We start from the raw sequence: 14,203 nt of genomic DNA, 5'->3' as shown, positions 1-14,203 counted from the left end.
ATGACGATGATCGCGGCCTGGCTCCTCGCCTCATTCGCGTATGCAGAAAACCCGCTCGTGCCCGTCTTCGATAATACGTGCTCAACGCAGCGTGCTCCGGGGTTTTGCGCACGTTCAGCTGTTTCATAGGTGTTGGGACAACGACCCGGCGACGCCCTGCCCGGCGTCGCCGGCGGCGAACGCCCGCTACACGGCCCTGGCCATGCTCGGCGGCAAGCCGGCGCCCCCGGGCGTGGCGCCCGACAGCGCCTGCGTCCTCGCCGAGCGGCCGAAGAAGGACGGCGGGTCGAACACGTCCAAATGCCTCGAGGCGCTGCGCTGGCGCAAGAAGCTCGACGAGGAGGAGCTCAAGGGCGTCACGTGCGAGAAGACGGCGTTCCTCGCGCACACGTGGTGGGACGGGCCCATGGTGCGCGTCGTCGCCATGTTCCTGCGGAGCTTCCGGGCGACGCAGCACGCCCAGTGCGCCAAGCTCGTCGTCTGGACGCCCGGCGACGGCACGGAGCGGTCCACGGAGCGCGGCCGCGCTTTGGTCGAACAGGTCGAGGCAATGTCCGGCGCGCCCGTCGTCTTCCAGACGCTCCACATGGAGGCCGCGGCCGGTGTCCCGCGGCGGCGACGATTTTCGAGAGATGTCGACCGGGAAACCGTCACCGACGCGCCCGGTAGGCCATGGCCAAGGGCACGCTCTTCGAGGAGTACGTGACCAACGCCGTCCTCGCCCACGACTGGAGCACGACGAAGCCGGGGGACAAGAAGGAGGGCACGCGCCACTTCAGCGACTTCTTCCAGCTCTTCGTGCTCTGGCGCTACGGCGGCGTCTACTTCGACGCGGACCAGGTCCTGCTCCGCGACCTCTACCCGCTCTGGGGCCTGAACTTCGAGTACCAGTGGAGCTTCATCCCGGAGAAGTTCAACAACGCCGTCCAGGGTCTGGGGCGCGGCGAGGGCGAGGCCCTCATCCGCCACGGCGGCAAGCTCAAGGGCCTGGGCTGCTGCAAGGGCTGGGGCAACACGCTCTGGACGGCCAAGGTCGTCAAGGGCCTGGGCAACACCTACGGCCTGCCCTGCACGGCCTGGGACCCCTTCTGGCTCCGCATGGACGGCCACCACACGGGCGAGATGACGCGGCCGTCGCTGAATTTTCCCGAACCCGTGAACCGCAACTGGCTCTTCCAGGCGCAGTACGACGTCGTCAAGGACTGGTACGACGGCGCCTTCGGCATCCACTGGCACGGCGGCGCGGGCGGCGCGGGCGGCGGCGACGCGAACGCGTGGCTCCCGACGGTCAAGGACGGCTCCTACTTCGACCACTGGGAGCAGATCTACTCGTAAGGTTTAGGAGTAAGGTGATACAGGGAGGTTTAGAGGGGCTGCTGCAAGACTACGTGGTCCGAAGTTGCGCATGGATGCCACGGAGCACGCTCATAGCAATCTCGTTGCCCTTTTCGGCCGCGCGCAAAAGTAAGCGCATGGCCTCGTCGACATTCTTTTCCACGCCCTGTCCTCGACAATAAGCCATACCGAGAAAGACTTCTGCTTGCGTGAACCCCTGATCAGCTGCGAGCTTGTAGTAGGCGAATGCATCCCTGAAATTCCCTTCCGCCTCACACTCCATTCCAGCAGTGCACTGTGCCGGCGGGAAGCCTTGTTCCGCAGCCTTTCGAATGAGCTGCGTCGCCTTCTTCTGGTCCTTCTTGACTCCTTCTCCAGCAAGGTACTGCGCCGCTAAATTCGACATGGCGTTCGCGTTCCCGAGCTCTGCGGCGCGCTTGAGCAGCTTGGCCGCTTTCTTCATGGATGCAACGAGGCCGAACTCGCCGGTTTTGTACGCGTTCCCAAGATAAAGGAGAGCTTCCGGCAACTCGTTATCCACGTGGCGACGAAGTCGCGCCAGATCTTCCGCGTCGCTCTTCGACGCCGGTGCCCGACAAAGGGGGCACGGGTTGTATCCGACCTTGTCGTCGCACGCGCGGCAAATCTTCCGGCAACAACATTTACGAATGCGAGTCGTCGCATTTACGTCCCAGTCCTCGTAGCAGACCGGACATCGCCCCCCGTATCGTTCCCCGTGCATGGGTTTTGGCTCCGGGTTCGCCTCGCGGCGCACGCGAGCGGCCTCGTGTTCCGCCGCGATACGCGCGCGGACCTCGTCGGCGCCCGACCGCGGCGCGGGGCCGTAGAAGACTGGCTTCGGGGGCGCCTCGGCCCGCGTCGCCTCCGCGGCCCGCTCGTCCCGGATCTTTTTGCAGACCTTCTTGTGGCCCCGGTCGCGCCAATCGACGCGTTGACAGTCCGTCGAGCAATATTGCGTTGATCCACACGGACAGTTCAGCAAGGTCTTCGGCTTCGCCCCACAAACTGTGCACGTCAAACGGAGCTGTAGCGCTTTCGCCCGCGCCTTCTTCTCTTCGTATTCGCGCTGCTTCTCGACGTACTCGGCCTTCATGATCGTTTGCGGAGTGACGCGAGGGCTACGTGCGGGGGCGCAAGAGGGGCAAAATCGCTCAAAACCTTACCCCAGGCTAAATCCACCCCTAGAGCACCACACTCATGTCGTTCTCCATGCCCCCCTCGGCGTCGTCGTCGCCCTTGCGCCAGGCGAGCTTCGCGTTCAAGAACGCCAGGCACCAGACCGCGAAGGTCGGCGCGGAGAGGAACGCGGCGACGACGACGCCAAGGCCGAGCACGACGCGCCCGCGCGCGAGCGCAGCATCTCGGGCTCGGGCGACGACGCGGCGAAAAGACTTAGGCTATGGGACGCCGTGCCAGTTAGCCGCGGCACAGGGAGGACTCGAAGGGAGGGAGGGCAGGCGTAGGGAGAGCCACGGGAAGACGCGACGCCTGTTTGCTACGCACTTGTTAGTCCATCGAGAAGGTCTCGTCGCCGAACTCGAGGACGAACTTGATGGCCGCGGCGAGCTTCTCCGGGTCCTCGTAGAGCGGCAGGTCGATGCGGTTGAAGCACGTGTGCGCGCGCGGGAACGTCGCCGCGGAGAGCGCCACGCTCGTGAGCGTGAAGGGCCGGAGCGCGCCGTCGCGGCCCATGAGGTGGGAGAAGCCCTGGACGGGCACGCGGCCGTGGCCCGTCGTCCACTGCAGCAGCTGGCTCCGCGTCGCACCGTCCATGGCGCGCACCGCGTCCCAGAACCACCGGACGACGTCGTGGTCCGCGCCCTTTTCCGCGAAGTCGCCCCGGTACCTGTGTGGATTCCAAATCTTCAACCCGACTTCAATGTGCGCGTAATCGAACGGTTTGGACCAGACTCTTTCGCTGTGCTTCGAGAACTCGACGAGAGCAATCGATTCGTCCAAAAATCAGCCGAATCGACGTCGATTTGGCCGAGATAGAGAGTTCTGAAGTTTGGTTGGGACCCCCCAGCTCAGTGGTTGATTTCCACACAGCCCGGTACTGCGCGTGCGCCATCCAGCTGTCGACGTCCAACTCCGACGCGCCGCACAGCATGAGCTCGAGCTCCACGGCGGACACGAGCAGGAACGCCTCGAGGGGCACGACGGCGTAGACGCCCGCGAGGAAGGCCTCGATGCCCTCCTTCGACGTCTCGAAGAGCGCGTCCTTCAGCCGCAACCCGATGAACTCCTCCTTGTTCGCCTCCGTGACCGCCCTGGACGACCCGCCCTCCACGAGGTCGCGGCTCCGCACGGCCCCGAACGCCGACTCGTCGACGGAGAACGTGAGCTCCAGGCCGCCGACGTCGATGTCGCGCAGCTGCGACAGCGACTTCAGCAGCGTCTCGTCGAGCCACCCGAGGTCGACCAGGCTCAGCGGCTCGCCGCAGACGTGCTTCAACAAGCAGCGGTTCAGGTGCGCGTCGAGGTGCGCGCCGTCCAACAGCGCCTTGCCGACCAATTTCCCCGCGAAGTTGAGCCACCGCGCGCCGCCCTCGACGGCCGCGGCGACGGCCGCGTCGTCCTGGACCGTGTACGTCAGCGCGTCGCCCTCGGCGCACTTGAAGAGCCCGAAGTGCGTCGCGAAGATCGCCGACGTCGCCAGCCGCAGGCACTCGCGGCCGACGCCGCCCGCGTCGAGGCCGGGCTCGCCCGCGAACTTGAAGAAGAAGGGCCAGCGCCACTGGTCGTCGCGCAGGCCGCCGAGCGCGTCGAAGCAGTCCTGGAGGAGCGTCGGCCCCCGCGTCACGACGGGCGACACGCGGCCCGTCTGCCAGGGGATCCGCAGCGCCTCGAGCGTCGACCGCAGCGCGGCGACGCGCCGCGCGAAGGGCCACGACCCGGAATCCTCGAGGTCGAGGCGCGTCGCCGCGTCCGCGGCGCCGACGGCGCAGCCCACGCGCGCGTCGACGAGCTCGAGGCGCCCTCGGGCGTCGAAGCGCCGCACGAACTGGAGGCCGAGCGCGTCGTCGCGCGCCCACGACACCCAGCCCGCGCCCGCGGCGTCGTCCCAGGCGAAGGAGCGGCCGAGGCGCGCCTTGCGCGTCTTCCAGGAGAGCCGCGGCGAGTAGGGCGACGGCTCGTCGTCGAGCTTCACCTCCTCGGAGGCCGCGCTCTCGAGGTCCGGGGGGTCGCGGCGCTTCCGCGTGCGCCGTCGGCGCGCCAGCGCGACCGCGGCGGCGACCGCGACGGCGGCCGCGGCCGCGGCGGCGCCGACGACGACGGGGAGCGTCGAGGCGGAGGGCCGCGACGACCCGCCGCCGCCCGCCTCCTCGACGTCCCGGTCCTCTTCGACCTCGACGACGAAGTCGACGCGGCACGACCGCGCGGCGGCCTCCTGGAGGCGCCGCCGCGCGTCCGACGCGACGGGCGCGCCCACGGCCGCCGGCGGCACGTCGAGGACCGCGGCGACGGCGTCCGCGAAGCGCTCGGCGACGAAGGTCTTCCGGAACTCCTCCGCGGTCACGCCCTCGAGGACGACGACGAGGTCGACGCCGACGCCCGCGACGACGTACATGTCGGCCTCGGCGCAGTTGTCGAGGCCCCGGTCCGTGCCGCACTCGCCGTCGCCCTCGCAGAAATCGCCGGGCACGAGGCCGACGGCGTCGCAGGGCGCGATGTCGACCTCCTCGGGGCAGGCGTCGGCCTCGCGGATCGCGGGGCACGCGCGCGTCGGCTCCTCCGCTTCCTCCTCTTCCTCGTCGCCGTCCTCCTCCTCTTCTTCGTCCTCCGCTTCCTCCTCTTCCTCGTCGCCGTCCTCCTCCTCTTCTTCGTCGATGTCCTCCTCTTCTTCTTCGTCGACACTTTCTGCCTCGGCCGGCTGCGCGACGGGCGTCGGCGTCGCGCGGCTGGGCCGCGGTGTCGGGCGTCGCGTGGGCCGAGGCGTCGGGCGTCGGGTGGGCCGAGGCGTCGGGCCTCGCGTCGGGCTCGGCGTGGGCCGCCGCGTGGGATCCGGCTGCGCGACGGGCCGCGGTGTCGGGCGTCGCGTGGGCCGAGGCGACGGACGCTTTGTCGGCCGAGGCGAGGGTCGGCGAGTTGGCTTCGGGCTCGGCAGCGCCGTGGGCCGCACCGTGGGGTCCGGCTGCGCGACGGGCCGCGGCGTCGGCCGTTTTGTTGGTCGAGGCGACGGGCGCTTTGTCGGCCGAGGCGTGGGTCGGCGCGTCGGCTTCGCGCTCGGCCGCGCCGTGGGCCGCGCCGTGGGGTCCGGCTGCGCGACGGGCCGCGGAGTCGGCAGCGGCGACGGGCGCTTCGAGGGCCGCGGCGTCGGCCGAGGCGTCGGCCGCGGTTCCGGCGCCACGTAGCAGTCCCAGCTCGGATTGTCCGGGCACTCGCGGCGGCACTCGGCCGTGTCCGAGTCCTTCCAGAAGCACGAGTCCCTGGAATCGCAGCAGGGCATGTACGAGCCGCCGCCGGCGGAGCAGTCCTCGCCGCGCTCGACGCACGTGGGCACATAGCACTCGAACTTGTCGTCGTTGGGACAGTTCTTGTGGCATTCACCGTGGTCCTTGCCTGTGTGGAAATCAACCGCTGGTTTGGGGGTTCCCACCAACTTCAGAACTCTCTATCTCGGTCAAATCGAAGTCGATTCGGCTGATTTTTGGACGAATCGATAGCGAAAGAGTCTGGTCCAAACCGTTCGATTACGCGCACATTGAAGTCGGGATGAAGATTTGATTTCCACACGGCTCCTTGCCGTCGAGCCAGAAGCACGAATCGCTGCCGCAGCACGCCGTGTCGTCGTCGCAGCGCTCATCGCGCTCCGCGCACTCGGGCACGTAGCACTCGAAGCGGTCGTTCTCGGGGCACTTCTTGCCGCATTCGCCGTAGTCCTTGCCGTCGAGCCAGAAGCACGAATCGCTGCCGCAGCACGCCGTGTCGTCGTCGCAGCGCTCATCGCGCTCCGCGCACCGATCGCCGTCGTCGACGCTGATGCCGTAGTAGTAGTCGTAGTCGTAGTCGTCGTCCCAGAAGTCGTCGTCCCAATCCCAGCCGTCGTCGTCGTCGTCGTCGCGCCGCCCGCGTTGGAGGGCGCGCGAACCTGGCGGCACGCCCGCGACGAGGCTGCAGGAGACCGAGAGGGCCAAGAGCTTCACGAATTTCGTGTTCATGTTTCTGGCTGTTGTGCACTTGTCGACTTCGTCGGGTCCGCCTTCGAACCACACGGGAGAAAGACTATCGAGCACGGCGGACGCGAGCACGGCGGACGCGCTTGAAATGCAGGGCGATTTCCTCGAAGAATTGCCATAAAAATCTCCCGCCCGGGATAAAATCCCAGGAGGCCTCCCAGGCACGTCCTGTCGGATTCTTCGATCGAGCGCCCGCCACCCATCCACCCACCTCCTGACCAATCAGGGACCTCCTTTCGGTTAGTTGCCTTCAAGTTGCCGCTCGCAAAATCGCCACAACGCGCGCGCGATTCCGCGCGCGCGCTCGCGCTTGTCGCGGAGCTGCGCGGTCCAATCTCCCCTGTGCGATGCGAAAGGGCACCCGCGCCGCTCGATTCGCCGCGGCGAGAAGCGGCGCTTGCCCAGAGACGACGATAGCGGCGTAGGCGTCGGCGTGTGCCTTGGGCGGACGCGGGCACTGGGGGGCCCACTAAACTCTCGAGGAGTGCGCTCCTCCTCTCTCGCCTCGATGTGGCGAGTCGTCGTCGTCGCTCTATGCGGCGCGACGGCGTCGCCGCGACGCCTGCGAACACAAAGACGAACGACCGCGAGCGGCAGGGCGACCATCGAGGCCTGCGACGACACGATCTATTATACGGAGGTCACCCTCGGCGGCCAGGCCCTCCAGCTCGTCGTCGACACCGGCAGCAGCGACCTCTGGGTCGCGGGCAAGGACTGCAATGCCTGCACCCAGACGATCTACGACCGCGACGCGTCGCCGACGTACGCCTCCGACGGCGCGCGCGTCGAGATCGCGTACGCCGACGGCGACAGCGTCGTGGGCGTCGCCGCGCGCGACGCGCTCGGCTGGGGCGGCGTCGCGACGGCGAACCAGTCCTTCGTCGAGGTCGACGCGTCGAACTTTTGGATCTGCGGCGACGAGGACGGCGTCCTGGGCCTCGGGCCCTCCGCGGGCGCGTCGTCCGCCTTCGAGCGCATGGCCGCGGGCTGTGCCGAAACCAAATCTTCAACCCGACTTCAATGTGAGCGTATTCGAACGACTTGGACCAGACTCTTTCACTGTGCTTCGAGAACTCGACGAGAGCGATCGATCCGTCCAAAAATCAGCCGAATCGACTTTGATTTGACCGAGCTAGAGAATTCTCAAGTTTGGTGGGGACCCCCCAAACCAGTGGTTGGTTTCGGCACAGGCCGCGGGCCTCGTCGCGCCCGTGCTCGGCATCGCCCTGCGCGACGGCGGCGCGGGCGAGGTCAGCCTGGGGGGCGTGGACGCCGAGGCCTTCGTCGGGGACCTGACGTGGCTGCCCGTCGCCGACGGCGACGTCCCGCTCTGGAGCGCGACGCTGGACGCGGTCGTCTCCCGCGAGGCCGCGGCGCCCGGCGAGGCGCGCCTCGCCGGGGGCGTCGCGCTCTTCGACACGGGGACGACGTTCCTCGTCGCGCCGCCGAGCGACGCGCTGACGGTCATGGCCGCGGTCGGCGCGACGTGCTACGCCTACCTCGACGGCGGCACGTACGACATCGCGCCCTGCGGCGACCTCGAGGCCGACGCGCAGGTCGACATCGCCGTCGCGCCGTGCGACGCCGCCGCGTCAGACGCGGGCCTCGCCTTCGAGTTCGGCGGCGCGTCCTTCGACCTGCCCGCGGAGGCCTACGTGTCGGAGCAGGACTGCGGCGACGGCGAGTTCCTGGACTGCCGCGGGCTCTGCTGGCCCGACGAGTTCCTGGAATACGCGCGCGACGACAGCTGCGACGACGGGCGCCTGGGCCCGGACCTGTTCTGCGTCGAGCGGGGCTGCGACGGCGGCGCGTGCGCCGACGAGAAGGACGCCTGCGACCCGGGGGTGTCGGAGCCGCGGTGCTACGTCGACGTCGACCAGGGCAGGGAAGGGGAGTGGATCCTCGGCGACGCGCTCTTGAAGCGCTACTACTTCGCCGTGAACGTCCGCGACCGCACGATCGGCCTGGCGAAGAGCCGCGCGGCCTCCCCGGGGACCGCGGCCGCGCCGAGCCCCGCGCCGTCTTCCGCGCCGTCCGCGGCGCCGTCTTCCGCGCCCTCTTCCGCGCCGTCTTCCGCGCCGTCGCCGGCGCCGCGGAGGAAGAAGGGCGGCGCGCGGGCGACGAGCACGAACTCGCCGCTCGGCGCCTTCGTGTTCTTGCTGTTCCTGGCGTCCGTGTTCGCCGTGGTCTGCTCGATGTGCCGCATGGCGCGATCCGCGCCGCGGAACCGGGGCTACGAGTACAACGACCCCGACGACGACGAGTACCTCCAGGACCCGTCTTGGGCACGCACGCCGCGCATCATGAAGCGGGACAGCCCGGGCAGCGGCCGGCGCTTCTTCCCGCGCGTCGAGCTCCCGACGAGGCGCCGCCGGGCCGACGACGCGGACGCCGCGCCCGTCGTCGCGACGCGCGAGGAGACCGTCTCCGCGCTCCACGCGAGCCGCTCCGAGGCCGACATCTGGGGCGCGGCCCCGAACGTCGAGGAGCACATGTTCGAAGAGGTCGAATTATAATCACGCTCGGAGCACATGTTCGAAGAGGTCGAACTATAATCACGCTCGGAGCACATGTTCGAAGAGGTCGAATTAGAATCACGCTCGGAGCACATGTTCGAAGAGGTCGAATTATAATCACGCTCGTAACACGCGCGCGCGCCCGGCGGCGTCGTCCCGTGCCGGAGGCGCCGCGCCGCGGCGCGAGGCCGCGGAGCGCGCCCTCGACGCCGCGCGCGCGTCGTCCGCGGCTTCACACCCAGGAATTCGACGCGGTTTCCGCTGCCGTGGGCGCGTCCGGGTCGAATGCGTAGCCGGAGCCGGGTCGCGCCGGCGGCGGCGTCGGCGCGGTCGCGCTGGTCGGCTCGTCCTCGGACTGGCAGGTGCAGACCATCGTGTCAGGAACCGCGGGCAGGAAGGGCAGCAGCGAAAAGTGGTAGAACATGTCCATCGTCGCGCGGCGCCCGCGAAGCTGGTTCGCTTTGGCGCGCGCGAAGCTCTGTCTCCGCGGAGAGCCTCAGCCGCGCAACATCGGCAGCCCGAAACTGGTGCAATAATGCTTCACTTAGCCTTCATCGAGCCGCCCCCAGCCGTCGCGGAACGCGTCGGCGGCGTCGAGGACGGCGCGGTTCGGGACGAGGTCCGCCTGCTTCGCGGGCTCGCGCGTGAGGGGGCTCGTCGCGTGCTGGTCGATCCAGGCCGCGACGTCGCTGCGCTCGTAGGTCTGGCCGTCGACGAGGAGCAGCACGGGGTCCACGAAGAGCTCGAGGGAGAGCGGGCAGGTGAGGAAGTCGGGCGCGTCGTCGTCGAGGTCCCGGCTCCGCGCGGCGCGCCGGTCGTTGACGTGCTTGCGGATCTTCAGCGCCGCGCCCTTGCGCACGCCGAGGTCCGCGACGTCGCGGTCCCGGAGGAGGAAGAACCCCGCGGCGTCGACGCCCTCGGCGTCGAGGATGCGCCGCGTGCGGTCGTCCTTGCCGAGGCCCGCGGCGCGGAGCACGGCGCCGAGCGCGTCGTCGCCGTCGAAGCGCTCCGGCGCGGACGACGAGTCGGGCGACGAGCACTCGGCCGCGTCCGCGGCGGCGCCCGGCGCGTCCGCGTCGGGGCCCGCGTCGCTCGCCTCGGGCGTCGCCGCCGCGGCGGGCGGCGGCGCCGGCGGGTCGCCCGGCGGCGCCGACGCGCCCGCGGCCGGCGCCGCGGCCGGCGCCGCGATCGCCGCGTCCGGGGGCTTTCGCGCCTTCTTCTTCTTCCGCCTCGCCTTCCTGGACGCCTTCCCCTCCTCCTCGGCGGCGCAGTCCGCGAGGAGCGACGCCGCGGCCGCGTCCGCGTCGGCCTGCGCGCGCGCCGTCGCCGCGGGCGACACCGCGCCGTCGCCGTCGCGGCCGAGCTTCCGCCGCCGCCGCTCGTACGCCGCGTAGCGCGCCGCCGCCGCGTCCTGGATGATGTCCAGGTGCTCGAGGAGCGCGTCCTCGTCGACGTTCGTCGTCACGAAGCGCGCGTCGACGTCGCCCAGCGCCCGCAGCAGCGCGGGCCGCGCGATCGCCGACTTGGCCGCGAGGCGGAGCAGGTGCATCGCCGCGCGCCGCGCGTTCTCCGCGTTGCCCTCGCGCGACAGCAGAAAGTCCTTGCGGACGATGTCGAGCAGCCGCGGCACGCCGCCGTGGGCGCAGATGTCCGCGAGCCACGCGTTCTCGCCGCCGCGGCCCTCCGCGAAGATGAGCAGCGCGACCGTCGCCGCGTGGCGCAACAAAATGGGCACGTCGCGCGGCGGCGGCCGCTGCGATTTGCGCAGCGCCGCCTCGACCCGGTCCTCCTCGGCGACGCCCAGGTCCTCGATGGGCCGCGCGGACGCCAGCAGGTCCACGAGGCTCTTCGACGCGGCCTCGTCCTCCGTGCTCCCGACGTGCCCGCCGAGCCCCAGGTCGAAGAGCAGGTGGAAGGCGGGCCCCAGGGGCGCGCGCTCCCCGGCGACGAGCGTCGGCAGCAGCTCCAGGATCTTCTGGGCCGTCACGCCGAGCTCGTGGTCGAAGTGGACGCGGGGCCAGCCCGCGTCGCGCGCCTTCGAAATCGCGTAGACGCAGTCGAGCAGCACGAGGGACCGCGCGACGCAGGCCATGCGCGCCGCCGGGCCGACGCTCGCCGGCGCGAAGGGCGGCGGCGGCGTCCGCTCCGCGCCGTCGAAGAGCGGCAGCGCGACGGTCTGGAGCGCGACGGTCGCGTCGCGGCTGTCGAGCCTGGGCGGGAACAGAGTGATTCAACGTCGCTTCAACGTGAGTGTGTCGCGCGCGCGCGTTCCGGAAACGCATCCACGCTCCGAGACCGTTCCGAGAGATGATCGCTCGTCCAAAAATCAGCCAAATCGAGTGAACAACGACCGAGCTCGGAGCCTTTGACGTCGGGAACGTCGCGCCCTTGTCCCGCCCCGAGTCGAGCCAGGGCACGAGCTCGTTGACGTGGCCCCGCTCGATGTAGGCCTCGCGCGCCGCCAGCAGGATGCACACGAGCGCGTCGTGGGCCGCGCAGACGAGGGCCGCGCGCCGGTTCCGCGTCGCGCGTTTCTTCGCCTTGCCGTCGGACGCGACGACGCGGACGAGCGCGTCGAGCGCGCCGCCCTCGACGATGCGCTCGACCTTGTCCATGGGGAGGAACTCGGCCCGGTGGGTCAACAGGTCCTCGTAGGACTGGGGGCAGAGCCGCAGGCACGCGTCGCGCGCGGCGCGCTCGTCGTCGGGCCGCGCCGCGCGGACGTCGGCCGCGAGCGACAGCGCGACCACGTCGCGCTCGTAGACGTCCAGCTCGCCCGGGAGCGCGTCGAAGGCGACCTTCCAGGCCCGCGCCGCCGCCGGGCTCTCCGCGCCGAGGGACCGGCGCACGCGGCGGAGGCACGCGGCCGCGAGGGGGCGCGCGGCGTCGTCGCGCGCCCAGGCCGCCGTCGCCTTGGCGAGGCACTCCATGGCCTTCGTGCGGAACTGGGGCTCCTCCTCGGCGCCGCAGCAGACGAGGTCCGCGACGCGCGGCAGCAGCGCGCGCGCGGCCGACCGCGCGTAGACGTCGGACCGGGCCTGGGCGGGAAAAGAGAGATTCAACGTCGCTTCAACGTGAGTGTTCCGCGCGCGCGCGTTCCGGAAAAAGCATCCATGCTTCGAGAGCGTTCCGAGAGATGATCGCTCGTCCAAAAATCAGCCGAAGCGAGTGGAAACCGGCCGAGATAGGAGCCTTTGACGTTGGGCATGTCGCTCTCTTTTCCTGCCCTGGACCGCGCCAGCGCGGCGACGGCCTCGGCGCTCTGCGCGCGGCCCTCGCTCAGGTCCACGGCGAAGACGTCGATGGCCTCGAGGACGTCGCGGAAGAGGGCCCCGTCGGGCACCTTGCCCGGGTTCGACGCGGCCGCGACGACGAGGGGCACGAGCGCCGCGCGCGCGTGGCCCGCCAGGCACCCGCGCTCGATGCCCGCGACGTTGTCGCGGCTCCGGCTCGCGAAGTCCGCCGCGAGCTCCTGGAAGCGCGTCCAGTTCGACGGCTTCGACGACGACCCGCTCTGGTCGCGGAGCCTGCGTGGACATCAACCGCCGGTCGGACGTCCCGACCAAACTTTGAAATGCTCTCGCTCGGTCACATCGAAGTCGTTCTGGCTGATTTTTGGACGAATCGATCGCTCTCGTCGAGTTCTCGAAGCACGGTCGAAGCGTCTGGTCCACACCGTTCGATTACGCCCACATTGAAGTCGGGTTGCAGATTCGAGTTCCGCGCGGCCCGGAGCTGGAGCGCGATGTCGATGGCCGTCTGCGCGTCGCGCGTCGTCGCGACGGGCGCCGCGAAGGGCGCGAGGCGCCCGATGAGGCTCCGCGGCGCCTCCTCGAGCAGCCGCTCCGCGTCGAGGAACCAGGCCGCGTGGCCGCCGCGCGCGAGCAGGTCGAGGATCGCCGCCGCGTCGGGCACCCAGATCGTCCGCCGCCGCTCCGCGGCGTCCTCGGCGTCGGCGTCGGGGTCGCGCGGCGCGCCGTCGAGGAGCGCCTGGGCGGCCCAGCTCATCTGGCCCAGGTGGCGGCCCGCGAGCGCCGCGCGGCCCCGGCCGAGCAGCGTGCGGCCGAGGCGGCAGACCTGTGTGGAATTCAAATCTTCAACCCGACTTCAATGTGCGCATATGCGACAGTTTCGACGCACGCGCTTCGGCTGTGCTTCGAGAACTCGACGAGAGCAATCGATTTATCCAAAAATCAGCCGAATCGACTTCGATTTGATCGAGCTAGAGAATCCTGAAGTTTGGTCAGGACCACCCAAACCAGCGGTCGATTTCCACGCAGCGGCAGACGACGGACGTCACGGGCGCGTCGAGCTCCGGGAACGCGGCGCGCGCGAAGGCGCGGCACGCGGCCGTCGACTGGTCCCCGCCGTCGACGCAGTGCAGGTTCTCGAAGAGGGCGAGCACGGCGTCGAGCTGGCGCTCCGAAATGACCGCCGCGTCGCCGGAGAAGGCGTCGGACTTGGCCACGACGCGCGCGAGGGCCTCGCACGCGAAGATGCGCAGGAGGTGGCCGCCGCCGTAGGGCTCCGGCGGCACCTCGCACTCCGTGAGCACGCGCACGAGGCTCCCGACGAGGCCGTCGTCCACGAGGCGGCGCACGTCGCGCTCCGATTCCGCGGCGGCCGCGGCGGCCGCGGCGGCCGCGCAGTGGCGCCAGCGGACGACGCCCTCGCGCGCGTCCTCGCGGAGCGCGGCGCAGCACGCGGCGCCGTCGAGGCGCAGGAGGCCGTCCTCGCCGAGCACGCGCGCCGTCAGCCGGCCCAGCGCCTCGGGGTCGTCGGCGTAGCGCGGCGCCGCGTCGCTCGCCAGCGCGTTCCACAGCGCGGCGGCGCTCGCGGCGAGGTCGCGCTCCTCGCCCGTCGGCGGACCCGGGCGCTTGCCGAAGCCCGCGGGCTGGGCCTCGAACTCCGCCGGGTCCGCGAGCCAGACGCGGCAGGCCATGGCGCTTTCCGGCGGTGGTGGCGGTGGCTCCAGGCGAGGACGTTGATGGCCACGGTGGCGAGCGTGCAGGCGACGCCGAGCACCGTGAACTGCGTCGCGCGGAGATGACGGAGGCGGCTCAGCGGTGGCAGCCCATGTCGAGTTCGGCTCTCGTCGCCGGCCGGGCTGCCGCTCGTGTTGAGCTCGAGTGCACCCAAGCCGAAGGTGCA

General features: G+C 70.2%; 4 protein-coding genes across 4 annotated transcripts; 2 read left to right on the top strand and 2 right to left on the bottom strand.

Annotated features, from left to right (window-relative positions):
* Nucleotides 1–1,335, top strand: AURANDRAFT_65121 (hypothetical protein; the record flags this gene model as incomplete). Its single annotated transcript, XM_009040113.1, has 3 exons — nt 1–38; nt 130–604; nt 670–1,335. The coding sequence occupies 3 exons, from the start codon at nt 1–3 to the stop codon at nt 1,333–1,335; spliced, it is 1,179 nt and encodes a 392-aa protein (XP_009038361.1).
* Nucleotides 1,336–2,757: 1,422 nt separating this feature from the next.
* AURANDRAFT_71870 (hypothetical protein) lies at nt 2,758–6,518 on the bottom strand (the record flags this gene model as incomplete). The annotated part of the gene is made up of 4 exons (XM_009039931.1): nt 2,758–3,202; nt 3,414–5,035; nt 5,708–5,919; nt 6,092–6,518. The coding sequence occupies 4 exons, from the start codon at nt 6,516–6,518 to the stop codon at nt 2,863–2,865; spliced, it is 2,601 nt and encodes an 866-aa protein (XP_009038179.1).
* A 520-nt stretch (nt 6,519–7,038) lies between these two features.
* AURANDRAFT_71869 (hypothetical protein) lies at nt 7,039–9,065 on the top strand (the record flags this gene model as incomplete). The annotated part of the gene is made up of 2 exons (XM_009040114.1): nt 7,039–7,515; nt 7,727–9,065. 2 exons carry the CDS (start codon nt 7,045–7,047, stop codon nt 9,050–9,052), a joined length of 1,797 nt encoding a protein of 598 aa, XP_009038362.1.
* Nucleotides 9,066–9,596: 531 nt separating this feature from the next.
* On the bottom strand, nt 9,597–13,994 carry AURANDRAFT_65118 (hypothetical protein; the record flags this gene model as incomplete). The annotated part of the gene is made up of 5 exons (XM_009039930.1): nt 9,597–11,262; nt 11,423–12,090; nt 12,252–12,579; nt 12,729–13,129; nt 13,341–13,994. 5 exons carry the CDS (start codon nt 13,992–13,994, stop codon nt 9,597–9,599), a joined length of 3,717 nt encoding a protein of 1,238 aa, XP_009038178.1.
* Nucleotides 13,995–14,203: the final 209 nt, after the last annotated feature.

Source organism: Aureococcus anophagefferens, assembly GCF_000186865.1.
Source record: "Aureococcus anophagefferens unplaced genomic scaffold AURANscaffold_13, whole genome shotgun sequence".
NCBI lineage: Eukaryota > Pelagophyceae > Pelagomonadales > Pelagomonadaceae > Aureococcus > Aureococcus anophagefferens.
The sequence above is the reverse complement of the archived record's forward strand: the minus strand, read 5'-3'. Positions and strand labels throughout refer to the sequence as shown.